The sequence below is a fragment of the Patagioenas fasciata genome, chromosome 2 (genome assembly GCF_037038585.1).
Source record: "Patagioenas fasciata isolate bPatFas1 chromosome 2, bPatFas1.hap1, whole genome shotgun sequence".
In the NCBI taxonomy this organism is placed as follows: domain Eukaryota; kingdom Metazoa; phylum Chordata; class Aves; order Columbiformes; family Columbidae; genus Patagioenas; species Patagioenas fasciata.
Genome location: NC_092521.1, coordinates 1,566,357 through 1,581,321, shown reverse-complemented (window position 1 = coordinate 1,581,321; position 14,965 = coordinate 1,566,357). Strand labels below are relative to the sequence as shown.

At 51.8% G+C, this 14,965-nt stretch overlaps 1 protein-coding gene across 5 annotated transcripts in view; it reads left to right on the top strand.

The window, feature by feature from the left end:
* The window catches only part of ARHGAP39 (Rho GTPase activating protein 39), a 154,099-nt gene that overhangs the window by 107,269 nt on the left and 31,865 nt on the right, over positions 1-14,965 (top strand). For 4 of the 5 annotated variants that reach the window (XR_011737326.1, XM_065830347.2, XM_071803731.1 and 1 more), the window contains exon 3: positions 9,346-9,426. The exons of the other annotated variant lie outside the window; for it this stretch is intronic. Coding sequence is in view for 3 of the 4 variants with exons in the window: in XM_065830347.2 (XP_065686419.1) it covers positions 9,346-9,426 (81 nt within the window). In the remaining variant the exon portion in view is untranslated. The remainder of the gene's footprint in view (positions 1-9,345; positions 9,427-14,965) is intronic. 5 annotated transcript variants of the gene reach the window in all.

Here is a 14,965-nt window from a genome sequence, read left to right as displayed (position 1 = left end):
TCCCCGGGCCGCTCTGAAATGGTGCCGCTTCCTATTCTAGGGGAGAGCAAAAAAACCTTTTGTTTTAAATTAATTTGTCAGCTATTTGCTTTTCTGCCAGAGGTTCCCCTGCTAAAGCTGCCAGAAGCAAATTTGTGTCTATACTGGAGCCTTTGCAATCCATAGTTTAGGGTATTATTGGAAATAAATAATCACCTTTGCAGTGTCCTATAGCGCAAATGGGTGATGGTCCATGTTGAGAAAGAGTGAAAATATTCACATTTGCCTTTTGCAAACACCACTGAGTGAGGCGGGAGGTGAGAGGCAGCTCCAGATGTGCGGCTCCTCCAGATGTGCGGCTCCTCCAGATGTGCGGCTCCTTCGCAGCACAAAAGCAGCTGCTGGCGTTTTGTGCTGATGTTGCTGCTGCAATTTGGGGGTTCAACGCTCCTTTTTCCACTCACCGATGGTTGCACCAGCATCATACTGGGGAAATCCGGCATTGCAAGCGCCGGAGCCGACGGAGCTTGCAGCAAACACCCCGGGGTGAAGCGGTTCAGCCTCCCCAGACGGCAAACGTCGGGAGCTCTGAGCATCTGCTGTATCTCACGTTGAAAACCTCAGCCAGGCATCTGACTTAGCGATTGTCATGGAAGACATTTGGCAGTCGCTTTTGGAATCTGGCTCCTGCGTAATGAAGCTCACCCAAGATCCCATTAGGCAAATAGGGGATTAGCCCGGAGCCCCGGGTCCCAGCTGCGTTTGGGCAGGTGACATGGGGGTTGGTGCGAGAGGATGGGAACCACTCATCTTGTGGCATTTTAATTTGATATTTCTTCCCCCCCCTTATTAAGCTGTCCTAATTCCTAATTTAGACTCCTTTAAAGCAGAATAACAGACCTTTGGTACTATAGTAACTAAATCAGCGAAGGAGGAAGGACAAGGAGCTCTTTGCTCCCTCTTTGCACCCAACAGTGGGAGGTGCTGCCAGTACAACCACTTAGATGATTTGTGTTGCTGTAGGTTGTCCTACAGCAGCAACTTCATGACCGTCACTTGGCGTCCTTGCTGCTGGCACCCCGTGAAAATCCAGATGCTAAAATCTGCAGGAAGGACCACCACCTCCTGTTTCTTTTCTGACCAAGGTAGCAGCTTCCAAATGTCTAATTCCCCAAGTTCTTCTCTTGGAAAGATGACTGGAGTGAGCAGGGAGATGTTCCTCTGAACAAGGGCTGGCTGGTCGTGCTGGTACTGGGCATCACAGAATCATTTTGGTTGGAAAAGCCCCTCAAGGTCATTGATCCAACCATAACCCAACACTGTCCCTGCCCCCTGTCCTGAGAACCTCATGTCCGTCTGTCCAGCTCTCCAGGGCTGGTGACTCCAGCACTGCCCTGGGCAGCCTGTTCCAATGCCCCACAGCCCTTTGGGGAAGAAATTGTTCCCAGATCCAACCTCAACCTCCCCTGGGCAACTTGAGGCCGTTTCCTCTGCTCCTGGCGCTTGTTCCTGGGGAGCAGAGCCCGATCCCCCTGGCTCCAAGCTCCTTTCAGGCAGTTCAGAGATCAGAAGGTCTCCCCTCAGCTCCTGTTCTCCAGCTGAACCCCCAGGTCCCTCAGCCGCTCCCATCACACTTGTGCTCCAGCCCCTCACCAGCTTCGTCCCCTTCTCTCCACTCGCTCCAGCACCTCGAGGCCTTTCTTGGCATGAGGGGCCCAAAATTGACCCCAGGATTCAAGGTTTGGCCTCCCCAGTGGCACAATCACTTCTCCAGTCTTGCTGGCCACACCAGTGCTGGTCCCAGCCAGGATGCTGTGGCCTCTTGGCCACCTGGGCACACTCTGACTCATGTTCGGCCGCTGTCACCAACACCCCCAGGTCCTTTTCCAGCCACTCTTCCCCGAGCCTGGAGCATTCATGGGGTTGTGGTGACACAAGTGCAGAAGCTGGCACTTGGCCTTGGTGAACTTGGTGGTGTCTTGAACATCACATGTCCTGTCGGGTATGTAGTTTTGGGCTTGAGTACCCATTGTGGTGGCCCAACGAAGTCTTGCTTTTTGTACACTCATGCTTTTTTGTTGTTGGAAGCAGTGGAGGGAGGACACTTTGCTCCAGGGTTGCCATTGCAGTCTTTCTTCTCATCTCTGGCAACTTCACACTGTGTCTTCACAGATATTTGCTTTGGTTTGTCAGCTTTGCTCTACCCTATGATGGCCAACCAGGTGTCTCTTCACCTGTTTTACACAGCTGTGAACATCAGCCATAAGAAATAACTGAGGGTCAGTTCCCAGCCAGGACATCTGTGGTCCAGGTCTGGTGCTGTTCTTGTTGCAGCAACCCTGCATCTTGGTTTGGGTCACGATACACATTGGTGTCATGACCCCCAGTCCTAGAGAGCCCCATGAAGCTGAAAACCCTCCGTACCCATCAAAATTAGGATCTGCAGGAACGGGATGTAACTTCTGGAGGTGTGTAGACCTCACCGGTGGCAGTGGGAGGAGCTCTTTGTCCATCACATGGGACCGCAGGGAATTCAACCTCCACCCGTTGGGTTTGGGGTTGTTCAGTCTGGAGAAGAGGAGGCTTAGAGGTGAGCTCAGCACTCTCTAGAATGACCTGAAGGGCAGTTCTAGCCAGGGGGGATTGGGCTCTTCTCCCAGGCAGTCAGCAATAGGACAAGGGGGCATGGGCTTAACCTTAAATTTAGGCTGGGTATTAGAAAGCAATTCTGTGCAGAGAGAGTGGTCAGGCATTGGAATGGCTGCCCAGGGAGGTGCTGGACTCACCAGCGCTGGAGGTTTTTAAGCTGAGATTGGCCATGGCACTTAGTGCCATGATCTGGTCAATGGACTGGAGTTGGACCAAGGGTTGAACTGGATGATCTCTGAGGTCTTTTCCAACCCAGTCCATTCTGTAATTCTGTTTGATGGTCCCGTGTTGGAAGTGACCTGACTCCCGTTGAGTTTTTAAGGGGAAACCCATGTGTTCCTACCAGACTTTCCCTGGGGATGCTACTGGACGTTTCTACAACTCCATCACCACGGAGGAGGATGTTCCCATGCACCGAGGTGCTGTAGACCAAGGAGAAGACCATCTCCTTGGGAAACCACAGAGCAAGATGCCAACGTGGAGAATCTTTGTCCTCTTCCCAAAATCAGTGCAGATACTCATCTTATGATAAGCCGGTGCAGACACAGGCGTTTGTCAGGGTTTTGCTTCTCTGGGTTGTAAAAAATCCCAGCGGGTTTCACAGCTGTGAAAAAAATAAATGAAAATAATGTATCCATCCTGTTTGCTCGGCACGAAGGGCAACGTCATCCTAGCAGGATCGTTTGCTTATCTGCAGAGTTCTCCTGGCCGCAGCCGGGCTGTAGCAATGCCAATTTTCCTTCTGCAGAGCAGGTTAGGCTGGAAGGAGCACAGCCAGCTCCTTGGAGCCTGACAAAATCACTCTGAAAGCTTTTTGGTCCCTTCGATGAGAACTCGGATGCAGCTGAAATCATGGGAGTGATGCTGCTGTGAAGACAGAAGTGTGGGGCTGCTGCCTGCCCTGGGATTTGGGGCTAAAAATCAGTGTTTTCTGCACATCCGCATCCCCCTGGGATGGAGGGCACCTCTGCAGCCACCCTGGGAAGGGCGCTGCTGGCGTCGAGGCAAAAATAGAAGGAAGAAAAGCCCTTAATCTTCCAGTTTATCTCCCGGTAAGGTGTGTGCGCCCACGCTCAGGGGCTTATTTGAGGGGTAACATTTCGGGAGCTTGCATTTATAGTTTTTAAAGCAGCAAAGGCGGGGATGCTTGGAGAGCATCTGCACTTGGGTCCGACTCTGCTCGCACCCGGGGAGCTCTGGGAATGCATCGGGTCTCCTGGGAGGGGGAAAACACAACAGGGAAACAACAAAGCTCTCCAGGCAAGCTTGGTGGCAGCGGCAGCGTTTCCCCGTGAGCGTTTCCCCGTGGCGCCGCGGTTCGCTCAGCAAGTGAGCGGTACCCTCGAGGGGTGCTGAATGGTTCCCAGCCCCCGGGGCAAGCAAGCGGTACCCTTGAGGGATTCTGAACGGTTCCCAGCCACCGGGGCAAGCGAGCGGTACCCTCGAGGGATGCTGAACGGTTCCCAGCCACCTGGGCAAGCGAGCGGTACCCTTGAGGGATGCTGAATGGTTCCCAGTCGCCGGGGCAGGCGAGCGGTACCCTTGAGGGATGCTGAATGGTTCCCAGTCACCGGGGCAAGCGAGCGGTACCCTCGAGGGGTGCTGAACGGTTCCCAGCCACCGGGGCAAGCGAGCGGTACCCTCGAGGGGTGCTGAATGGTTCCCAGTACCCTCAAGGGATGCTGAACGGTTCCCAGCCCCCGGGGCAAGCGAGCAGTACCCTCGAGGGGTGCTGAACGGTTCCCAGCCCCCGGGGCAAGCGAGCGGTACCCTCGAGGGGTGCTGAATGGTTCCCAGCCCCCAGGGCAGGCGAGCGGTACCCTCGAGGGATTCTGAACGGTTCCCAACCTCCGGAGCAAGCAAGCGGTACCCTCGAGGGATGCTGAATGGTTCCCAGTCGCCGGGGCATATGAGCGGTACCCTCGAGGGGTGCTGAACGGTTCCCAGCCACCGGGGTCACAGCAAGCAGGCGCGATGCTCTACCCAGGGAGGATTTAGATTTGCAGCATCGTCGGGGATGTGTGAGCGGATTGCGACTCAGGGACCCCTCCAAGCATCCCGCTCCCTCCTGCACACCCCCAGACACCCACTGGGTCCTGACAAGCTCCAAAGAAGCTGAAACCACCAGGCAGGGATTGCTGCCGGCTCATTCCCTCTGCTCCAGGTGCCTGGACCAAGCTCCACGTGCCCCTTTCCAGCTGCTCCTCCGTCCCTTCGGTTGTTTTGGTCAGACTCCGAGGAACGGGTGTTTTTGGCGAGAGCTGTTTGCAGCCGCGGCTGATGGAGCTGTTGCTACAGAGATCTTGCCAAAAACAGCCTCCAATCAGCTCCCACCGCCGGGCTGATGCTGAGCCCAGCTTAGAGCCCAGGGAGCTGCCAAAACGATAAATAGGTGTCAGCTTTGCCTGTAAAAACCCCATGTTGGGTCCTGCTGGGGACAGCTTATTATTATTTCCCCGAGTCTTTTTCAAAGCGTGTGCATTTCGTGCTGCCTGTGAGAAATGTGGCATTTATCCTCCCCTGGGCTATTTCCCACCTTCCCTCTCATCCCACCGCATACCTAGAGGTTTGTTCTGTTTTGCTCTCATTTGGTTTCCTATCATCCTTCCTCCTCCTCGGATGCTGCTGCGAGCAGAAGGTTCTGAAGGACCAGCTGTGGCTCAGCGGGCAGCATCCATCAGTGCTGGGCTTAACATCTGGCCTTACAAAGCCTTGTATCGCAGGCTGGGCTTAACATCAAGATTTGGAAGGTGCTTTTCCTCCCCCCTCCCAAAAAAAAAATCAGAGTTGTCTGTCTGTCTGTCCTCACGGCCATCCAGCAGAGATGGAGACAAGCTGTTCAAGCATCAGGAGGAACCCTCAATAGAGAAAAGGTATTTTAGCCTCAGAAAAATGTGCGTTTTCATTAAATCATCAAATGGTTTGGGTTGGAAGGGACATTTAAAGGTCATCTATTCCAACCCCTGCCATGAGCAGGGACATTGCAGCAGCTCAGGTTGCTCAGAGCCCCATCCAGCCTGGCCTGGGATGTCTCAGGGATGGTTCATCCACCACCTCTCTGGGTACCTGGCCCAGGCTCTCACCACCCTCATAGTAAAACATTCCTTCCTTTTAATCCAGTGGCTCTGTTAGTCTGACCCTTATGAGGCACAATTCTTAAAGAATTGGCTTAAAAACCTTGAAAAAACAGCTTACTGGGGGGAGCAGGCAACGGGTAGGGGACAAATGCTCCACGACATCGCTGCACGTGGGACACTGAGCCACCAGGAGTCCAACAATGATGCTGCTTAAATATTAAATAGCTGGCAAACCTGCCCTTGGCTCCCCAGCAAACTCCACACCCGCCGCTTCCAGCAGTTCTTCATTTATGCCAAAAATCTCATAAAGTGACTTTTAATGACCCCCTCCTTGAAATTCAGCTTGTCTTGGAGAAGCAAAGTGCAGCCGGCTTGGCCACCCCTGGGTTGTGCAACCACCGCCCCATCCCTGCGGAGATTCCCCACTCCAGTTCCCACCACGATGCCTCCGGGCATTGACTCCAGCCCCAAATCTTTGCCCTTCTCGCGTCTCGATGGGTGTTTGGCGGGATGGACTCAATCAACGTCAATTCTGTCCATTTCGCAGAGATGGTCCAGATGTGCCAGGGGATGCTGAGTTAGAGTGGATGGGATAACTATGGCTGATGGGAAATGAAACCCGTTTGGTTCGAGATGAGAATCGTAGAATCATATTGGTTGGGAAGGACCCTCAAGATCATCAAGTCCAACCATTACCCCAACCCTCACATTAACCCATGTCCCTGAGAAGGTGGGGACAGGTTGTGCAGAGTGATGCTGGATGGGCCATCCCTGGTTCAGGGTTTGGATCTTAAAACAAGGCTTTTCCAGGCTCCACACCATTAAGGATTAGACTGAAATAATCATGGATTCTATGTTTTGGAGCTCCAGTTTCGAATCCATACTGGGACAGAAAGTGCAGAAGGAGTTACGTTAAGACAAGGGTTGTAACGTAGCCATGTGCTGCATGAAATACCGATTTTGGAGCCGAATTTCCCTCCTTAGATATTTCATCCAGGTTTGGAGGCCAGATGTGAATAACCTCCATTCACCTCTGAGCTCACACGTCCCTCACCGCCCGCATCCAGCTGGCACCGGCCGGAATATTAACCATGTGTTACGGGCCAGAATATTAAAAGCCACGTAACTCCGTGGTCGTTTCAACAGCCTTCGCTGTGCTTGGAAGAACCTTTGCACCAAAGAACTGAGGTTTTCCAGTATATGTTAGGGAATGACCTGTTAGAGAGCAGTGTAGGGGAAAGGGACCTGGGGGTCCTGGGGACAGCAGGGTGAGCATGAGCCAGCACTGGGCCCTTGTGGCCAGGAAGCCAATGGTACCTGGGGTGGGTTAGAAGGGGGTGGTCAGTAGGTCAGAGAGGTTCTCCTGCCCCTCTGCTCTGCCCTGGGGAGACCACCCCTGGAATATTGTGTCCAGTTGTGGCCCCTCAGCTCCAGAAGGACAGGGAACTGCTGGAGAGAGTCCAGCGCAGCCACCAAGATGCTGGAGGGAGTGGAGCATCTGCCGTGTGAGGAAAGGCTGAGGGAGCTGGGGCTCTGGAGCTGGAGGAGACTGAGGGGGGACTCATTCCTGGGGATCAATATGGAAATGGGCAGTGTCAGGAGGATGGAGCCAGGCTCTGCTGGGTGACACCCAGTGACAGGACAAGGGGCAATGGGTGCAAACTGGAACACAGGAGGTTCCACTGAAAGAAGAGAAGCAACTTGTTGGGGGTGAGGGTGTCAGAGCCTGGCCCAGGCTGCCCAGGGAGGTTGTGGAGTCTCCTTCTCTGCAGACATTCAAACCCGCCTGGACCCCTTCCTGTGGAACCTCAGCTGGGTGTTCCTGCTCCGGGGGGATTGCACTGGATGAGCTTTCCAGGTCCCTTCCAACCCCTGACATTCTGGGATTCTGTGATTTCTTACCTTGCAGAACTTTCCAAAACGTCCATGAAGTAGAGCGAACAGACAGATTTTGCGTAGGGACACTAAGGTGGTCCTGAAGCCTTTGGTGCCTGGGGAAACCAGGAGAAGAGGGGAGTCTCCTTTTGGCTCCACCAGCACCAGGGATTTTCCTGGATGACAGAGTCGCTGAAGGTTCTCCAGGCCATGGTTGTGCAGGGATGCTCCCACCACAAGAGAAACCCTGTTTCCCATGAGGGTCTTCCCCTTGTTTGGCTTTGATCACAAGATCTTGCCTGGAGGAGACCTTCCTCGAGGTCTTCTCCCAACGCCCATTCCTCTTCTCTTCTGTAGACGTTAGATATGATCTGTTTTAGCAGTGGGACTCTTCGTTAGGAAGCTTCCTGAGCATTCATTCCAATCCATCCAGAGCTTTGCCCATTGGGGAGGAGAGCCTGGAGCCGCAGATCTGGGTACAGCACCAGCGGTCAGAATGAACAGCGCTCATTCGCGTGCACTCGACAGGAAAAAGGGATTAAGCAACTCAACACAGTCATAATTTCAGGGCTTGGGAGCCTCATTAAAATTAGCTTTGACAGAAGCTTAATTTTATTGTGGCTTGAATAACATTTTTGAGGTCTATCCTATTAAGGAGATTTGTTTCTTTTCCTTTTCTCTTCTTCCCAAACCAACATCTGATCTGATTTTTATTAACGCAAGCCTCTTAATGTGTACACAGGGGGGTTTTAACGCCGTTTCTTCAGAAACTGCTCAAAATGTAGTTGTTTCTCCAGATGTTTGCTGCTACGTTTGGATGCGGAGCAAATGTCCAACAATTTGCTCGGTGCCCTGGGTTTTCTGAACAAGCCTGATTATTTGCACATCCCCACAGTGAATGACCATTTAAGGCAAAAAAAAGACCTTTCTTGTGTTCGTTGAGCAAATATTGGCAAAGAGTATGAGCAATATTGGAAAACGTTGCCCTTAGACAAAGACCAATGAGTGGTCGCACGCCTTGTTGGGAGGTATGGAGGGTCTTGGCTGGTGGACAAGCGTGAAGCCAAAGGGAACATGGACTAAGAGTGGGTTTGCTCTTCCAGGACATTTAGGCCCATGATAGTCCAAAAAGTAGCGTGTAAATGCCATTCTGCACCTCCACGTGCTTATTTTGGTGTTTCTTCAATGGGTGTACTGAGTTAAGGTGTCTCTTGGAAGAGGTTGGTGGTTGTTGGTGCGGGGACCTTCACCGTCTTCTGGGAGTGAGGGCTCTGTGGGCTCAGATGGAAGCAACTACAATGTGGTAGACAAAAAGTGTGCCAAAAAGGGCTTTTCTGGTGCTTCCCGCCTCTGCCCACATTGGCTCTGACCATCTGAGCAAGAGCGATGCTCAAGGCGTGAGAATGGGCCACACTTGGTAAGGACCATGGGTGGGACAAAACCATAAGAAGTTTAGGGTCTGTCCAGGTGTGTCTACACAAATAAGCAGAGTTTAAGGGAAAATAGGGTGTTTCCAAGGCTTGAAATAAAGCTGGAGACCACAGCCATGGTGGGCTTGGTCATCATCTGCTAAACAACTAATTAATGCTCAAAGCTTGAGGTAAGGAGGTGGGAGTAGGTCTCAAGCACAGAGCCCAAATTAACAGGAACTGGGAGCCCATCTCTGTGGGTGCATTTTCATTGATCCTAAAGTAGAGTTTAATGAGAACAGGCGCACATCGCAGTCACCATTGGTAACTCCTTGTTCACTGTTACTGTATTGCAGTTCGTCGCCTTCCGGAGTGTTTGAGAAAGAATATGACATTTATCGGGATTACAGTGCGGAAGGTCAACTCCTCCACTACAGGTAGCCAAAAATTTCCCTCCGGTATCGGGGTTGGGGTCTTCAACGTGGCCTCGGTGGCAAGGTGGGGATATGGGGTGGCCCATGTTTTCTTTATGCTCTTCTGATCCTCCTCCCCTTCCCCTTCCTGTGGTTTTTAGCTTTACTACCATGCTTAAATGAACCTTAAGATGGATCTTGATGGTTCTTTGGAGAAAGGACCATCCTCTCCATGCGGTGGTTCTTGTTTGAGTAGCTCCTACCCATGACCAGGAGATGGAGCAGAACAGGAGGAGCATCAGGGCTGGTGGGTGATGGGGTCGCATGTCTGTGGGATTGCATTGGGTTCCATCACCAGTTTGGGAAGGGGCATGACTGAGCATCTCTCCTCACTGGAACTGGTTTCTAGACTCTTCTCTAGGGTTTTTACATTGAATATAAGCAGGTTTGTGTAGGTATTGCTTTAATCCATCACCGAGCGAGCCTGTCTGCTCGGTGCGCTGCCTCCATAGAGCATGGAGGTGGAAAAACCTCCTGAGAAACGAAGCCGTCTCTTCCAGCCTGTGGGTCCCACCGCATTTCAGAGTCTGTTGGTAAGATAGACATGAGCATTCTCTGGCTTGGATCAGGACTAAAGCAAACGACACCTCCAGCTTTCATGGATTTATGTTGCTAGAAAATAATGCGGTGTGGTGCTCATCTTTGTTATAGCTCCTCGTGGAGTTTGCAGAAGAAGTTTGGGTGTATGAACACCATGATTTCTCACTTGTACTGATGTGGACTAATGCCTTGGACATGGGCAAAATAATCACCAGAACTGAGTATGTCTGAGTAGATGATCAGAGGTGAGGGATGATGATGTGCTGGGTGCCTGCTTCACCGCTTTCCAAACAATCTTTTTGCCTTCAAAATGCAAAGTATTGTGAGCAGAGATGGATTTAGAGGGGCTGAGGAACTGCTCTTGTTGCAGCCCAGATGGCTCCTTCACCACCCTTTCTTGGTGGCCAAAGGAGGGTTCTTAACTGACCCGCCTCATCCTACTTCAGAGAGTTTGGGAGATGTCCCTCTTGGTCACCACCTACCAGGATGGAGGTGGTTGTGAGGCTCCGTGACCTCCCCATGGACCCACACCCCATCCCATACAATCTTTGGTACCTACTGGCATCATCCAGATCAAATCAAGAAGAAACAGGGAGGATAAACACCAGCACTGGATGTTTTCACTAACAGAGACCCACAAACAAGTGGTGGCCTGAAGCCGTTCTCTATAACATCACGTTCATCCCAATTCCTACCTTTAACACTCTAGACAACGGTCAAATTTGGGGTGTTTTGGAGTTGGGTCCCACCTGGTTACTCTGGGCTTTGACAAATTCCCCCAGTTTCTGGACATGTGGGTGAGTTGAAGCACCTGAGGCTCTTGCTTTGCTTTAGGTTCCCATGTTTGTAGCAGGAGCCAAGAGGGTGTGATGTCTCCCTTTCCACGTTGATGTGGTTTGCATCAATCTCCATCCTGGTTCAAGTCACACAAGAGTGGAAAGTCGCCCGACGGCGTTGGCCGTGTGCCGTCCCGCCTGCCCTGTAATTCACTGCCCGTAATTCACCTCCCAGGAGCCTCAGAATTAATTAAAGAGGGGGAAAAACAAGCTTTCTAGGAGGGGAAACAAATAAGGTGATGGTATCTGGTGTTAATCCTCACCAGAATGTTCTCCAAGAGCACCAGGTGAGCTCAGAGAAACCTGCCCGTAGAGTCATGGAATATCAGGTTGGGATGGACCCCAAGGATCATCTGGTCCAACCTTTCTTGGCAAAATAAGGGTCTAGACGAGCTGGCCCAGCACCTTGGTCCAAGTGAACCTTCAAAGTGTCCAGTGTTGGGGAATCCACCACTTCCCTGGGGAGATTATTCCAATGGCCGATTGTTCTCTCAGTGAAAAATGTCCCTCATGGGTTCAACCAAGATCTCCCGAAGAGCAACTTGTACCCATTGCCCATCGTCTTTTCCATGGGGCTCTTTGTAAAAAGGGAGTCTCACATCTTCTTTGTAGACAACCTCGAAATACTTGGCTATAGTGGAGTCCTTAAACCTAATTTTGTGACTACAAAGGACATCGTGGCAAACGTGAAGGTTCTGCAAAGGACGGGGAGACAAGAACTGAGTGCCAGGACAGCAGAGAATCATGGAATCATAGAATGGTTTCGGTTGGAAGGGACATTTAAAGCTCATCCAGCACCACCCCTGCCATGAGCAGGGACATCTCTTTACATTATTTTTATGGCTTGGGTGGTTTTTTCTTGTGTTTGGGGCTTTTTTTTGAGCAGAAGCATTTGCATTTCTTTAGTGGAAAGAATTGTTCAGCTTCCTGGGGGTGTCGATGGCTTTGAGGAACATATTTGTGTCCCCTAGAGAGTAGTCAGGACCCCAAAGCATCAGCTGGGTGGATGCAATTCCCTGTTTTGCAGGTGGGGAGGGTGAGGAAGAGTGGAATGGAGTGGGATTTGGCAGCTCTGGATCCTCCGTTTGAGTTGGAAAGGGGGTTTGCAGGTGCCTTGAAGACGCTTCAATTGGGAGCTGAGCCTGTATCCAGGAGCGAGATGGGGCGGTGACAGGGACACAGAGCGGTGACAAGGACACAGGAGCAGTGACAGGGACACAGAGCGGTGACAAGGACACACCACTCTCTGTCCTGAGCATTTTGTTTCTGCAAACAGCGTTAGCGATTCGGCACCGATGGATTCTGAACCCGCCAGCTGGGTGACGGCGCCGACTCCGAGCTGCAAGCAGAGATGAGGGACAATGCGGATTTTAGGAACAACAACCCCCATCCACCAACTGGCTCGTCCCCGTGGCCACCCAAGCAATTAAAATATTAGATTTCACTGCAATTTGCACACACGACCTGGTTGGATCAGCATGTGCTTTGCTGCAGGAGATGGCTCCATCATCCCAACCCGTAAAAACCCACCCACAGCCTTTCCCGCCCTCCCCCCCAACCACTTCCAGCCAGGAAGCTAATTAGCAGCTTTGCTTAATTAGCCAAGAATGGACTGGCTTCTGGGAGAACAGGGTCTCAAGTGCCCTCTGTCTGGGGGCTGCCGAGCGATGGAGAGAGAAGCTGACACAGCTGGGGGTGTTTTTGTATTTAACCATGCGAGTGCCGCGTGCGCTTGTCAAAGCTGAAATCAAAGACCTCGTGATGTCAGGGATGATTTTGTATTAATGAGGGTTAATTTTAAGGAGAAGAATGCACAGCACGGTCTGAAAATCTCCCTGCACAAAGGCATCTTGGTTTAGGCTTCTCCAGAGCTTGGCTGGCAGCTCTTGGGTGGACCAAGGCTGGGCAGATCCCAGAGTGTGCAAAGGGGGATGATGGTGACCAGCACCCGTGGCACAAGGGAGGTCACCTGGAAGCCTAGTTTTAAATTAAAAGAGGGGAGATTCAGGCCAAACATGAGGAATTTTTGCCCCTGAGGGTGGTGAGAGCCTGGCCCAGGTACCCAGAGAGGTGGTGGATGAACCATCCCTGAGACATCCCAGGCCAGGCTGGATGGGCTCTGAGCAACCTGAGCTGGTGAAGATGTCCCTGGTCATGGCAGGAGTGGCACTGGGGGACCTTCAGAGGTCTCTTCCAATCCAAACCATTCAGTGATTCTATGATTCTAAGCCCAACGTTGACATCTACTGGATGACTTGGATGGGAGTGGGAAGACCCTTGAGGAACTTCTGCCTGAAGTGACCACAACCCAAATGGTGGGACCATTGCCCAGACAGGTGCTTGGGGACAGGTTTTTTGGAAAAACTGGAGCTCCAGCATCCTTGGCCAGGTTGCAGAGGGATGGGAGAATCTCTGATCTTCTGTTATTTAAGAGGTGGCTACAAAGAAGATGGAGACACCTTGGAGCCCCATGGAAAAGCTGAGGGGCAATGAGTACGAGTTACTCCTGGGGAGATCTCGGTTGAACTCAAGAGGGAAATTTTTCACTAAGAGAACAATCAGCCATTGGAATGATCTCCCCAGGGAAGTGGTGGATTCCCCAACATTGGACACTTTGAAGGTTCACTTGGACCAGAATGCTGGGCCAGATTGTCTAGACCCTTCTTTTGCCAAGAAAGTTTGGACCAGATGATCCTTGTGGTCCCGTCCAACCTGGGCTTCGATGATTTTATGCCAACACGGTGGTGGTGATTGTGAAACAGGCTGACACCCAAGCAGAGCTTTAAAGACTCCGTGGTGGAGTGGGTTGAGCCCTTGAGAACTTTGAGCCCCTCCAGATCCAGTCACTTCCAAACATCATTCATGAAATGATCATGGAGTCTTCACCACTGGGTGGGAGATCAGGTCTCCAGCCCAACAGCCTTCTCAGGTCCTTCTAACCCTCTCCTCTTCCCCATGTCTTGTGTTAGTCCCGCAGGTTTTTCCCAAAGCCATGGTAGGTGCACGTTGCCTCCTTTGAAGACCAAGATAAGAGGTGAACAGACAGTGGACTTGGTAGAGGGAGAGAGGATTGAGTTACACGATGTGTCAGTAGGCCTCTGGTGGCTCAGGAAGCTTGATGAGACCTCAGCTGTGGTTTATTCCCTTCTGGGCATCCATCACCTCCTCCCGTCTGGGTGGGAAAGGAGAAGATGCAGGACTTACAGATGTTTGGACAAAGTGTGGGAGCAAGATGGCTTGTGAGGGGACAACTGTCCTCGTGTCCAGCCAGATGGAGAAGCAGGAGGTTGGTTGATGGGGTGCTGTGGCATTGGGGATCAGCCCCCTGGGTCGCCCCAGGAGCAGGCAGGGATTTTTGGTGCTCCCGGCCGCCAACCACTACCGGAGATTTTCTAATAGAATGAAGATTAGTGGGTGTCATTAAGAGGATGACGTCTTGCTCCGTCTGTCTAGAAGGCATCTGTAGGAAAGCCAAATCCCATCAAGACAGGCAATTACGATAACTGTTCTTAACCCTTTCCTCTTTATTCCTTCTGCTTTGTGGTCCCTGGAGCCCAGTTGTTTAATGTCCTCATTTTTCATAAAATCATAGAATCATTTTGGTTGGAAGAAACCCTCATGATCATCAGGTCCTGATCCTACCATCGTTCTCTTGAGAGGGTTAAGCTCTGCTAATCCATGCAGGTGTTTTCGTCAATAAGTCTTATTTCGCACGTGGAACAAATCCCAAGTATCTGTTGTTGTCCCTTTGTTGGCCAATCAGTGGGTGGAGTGTCCAAGGCTGCTAGAGCCGGTCTTCAGATCAGAGACCTTCGACTGTGCACAGTTATATTAAACTGAAAATGGTTTCACAATGATGTATCTAAATAGAATTGAGGCGTTCCAGTGTAAGTTGGGGAATGAGCTATTAGAGAGCAGTGTAGGGAAAGGGACCTGGGGGTCCTGGGGACAGCAGGGTGACCATGAGCCAGCACTGGGCCCTTGTGGCCAGGAAGCCAATGGGACCTGGGGGGGGTTAGAAGGGGGTGGTCAGTAGGTCAGAGAGGTTCTCCTGCTCCTCTGCTCTGCCCTGGGGAGACCACACCTGGAATCTTGTGTCCAGTTGTGGCCCCTCAGCTCCAGAAGGA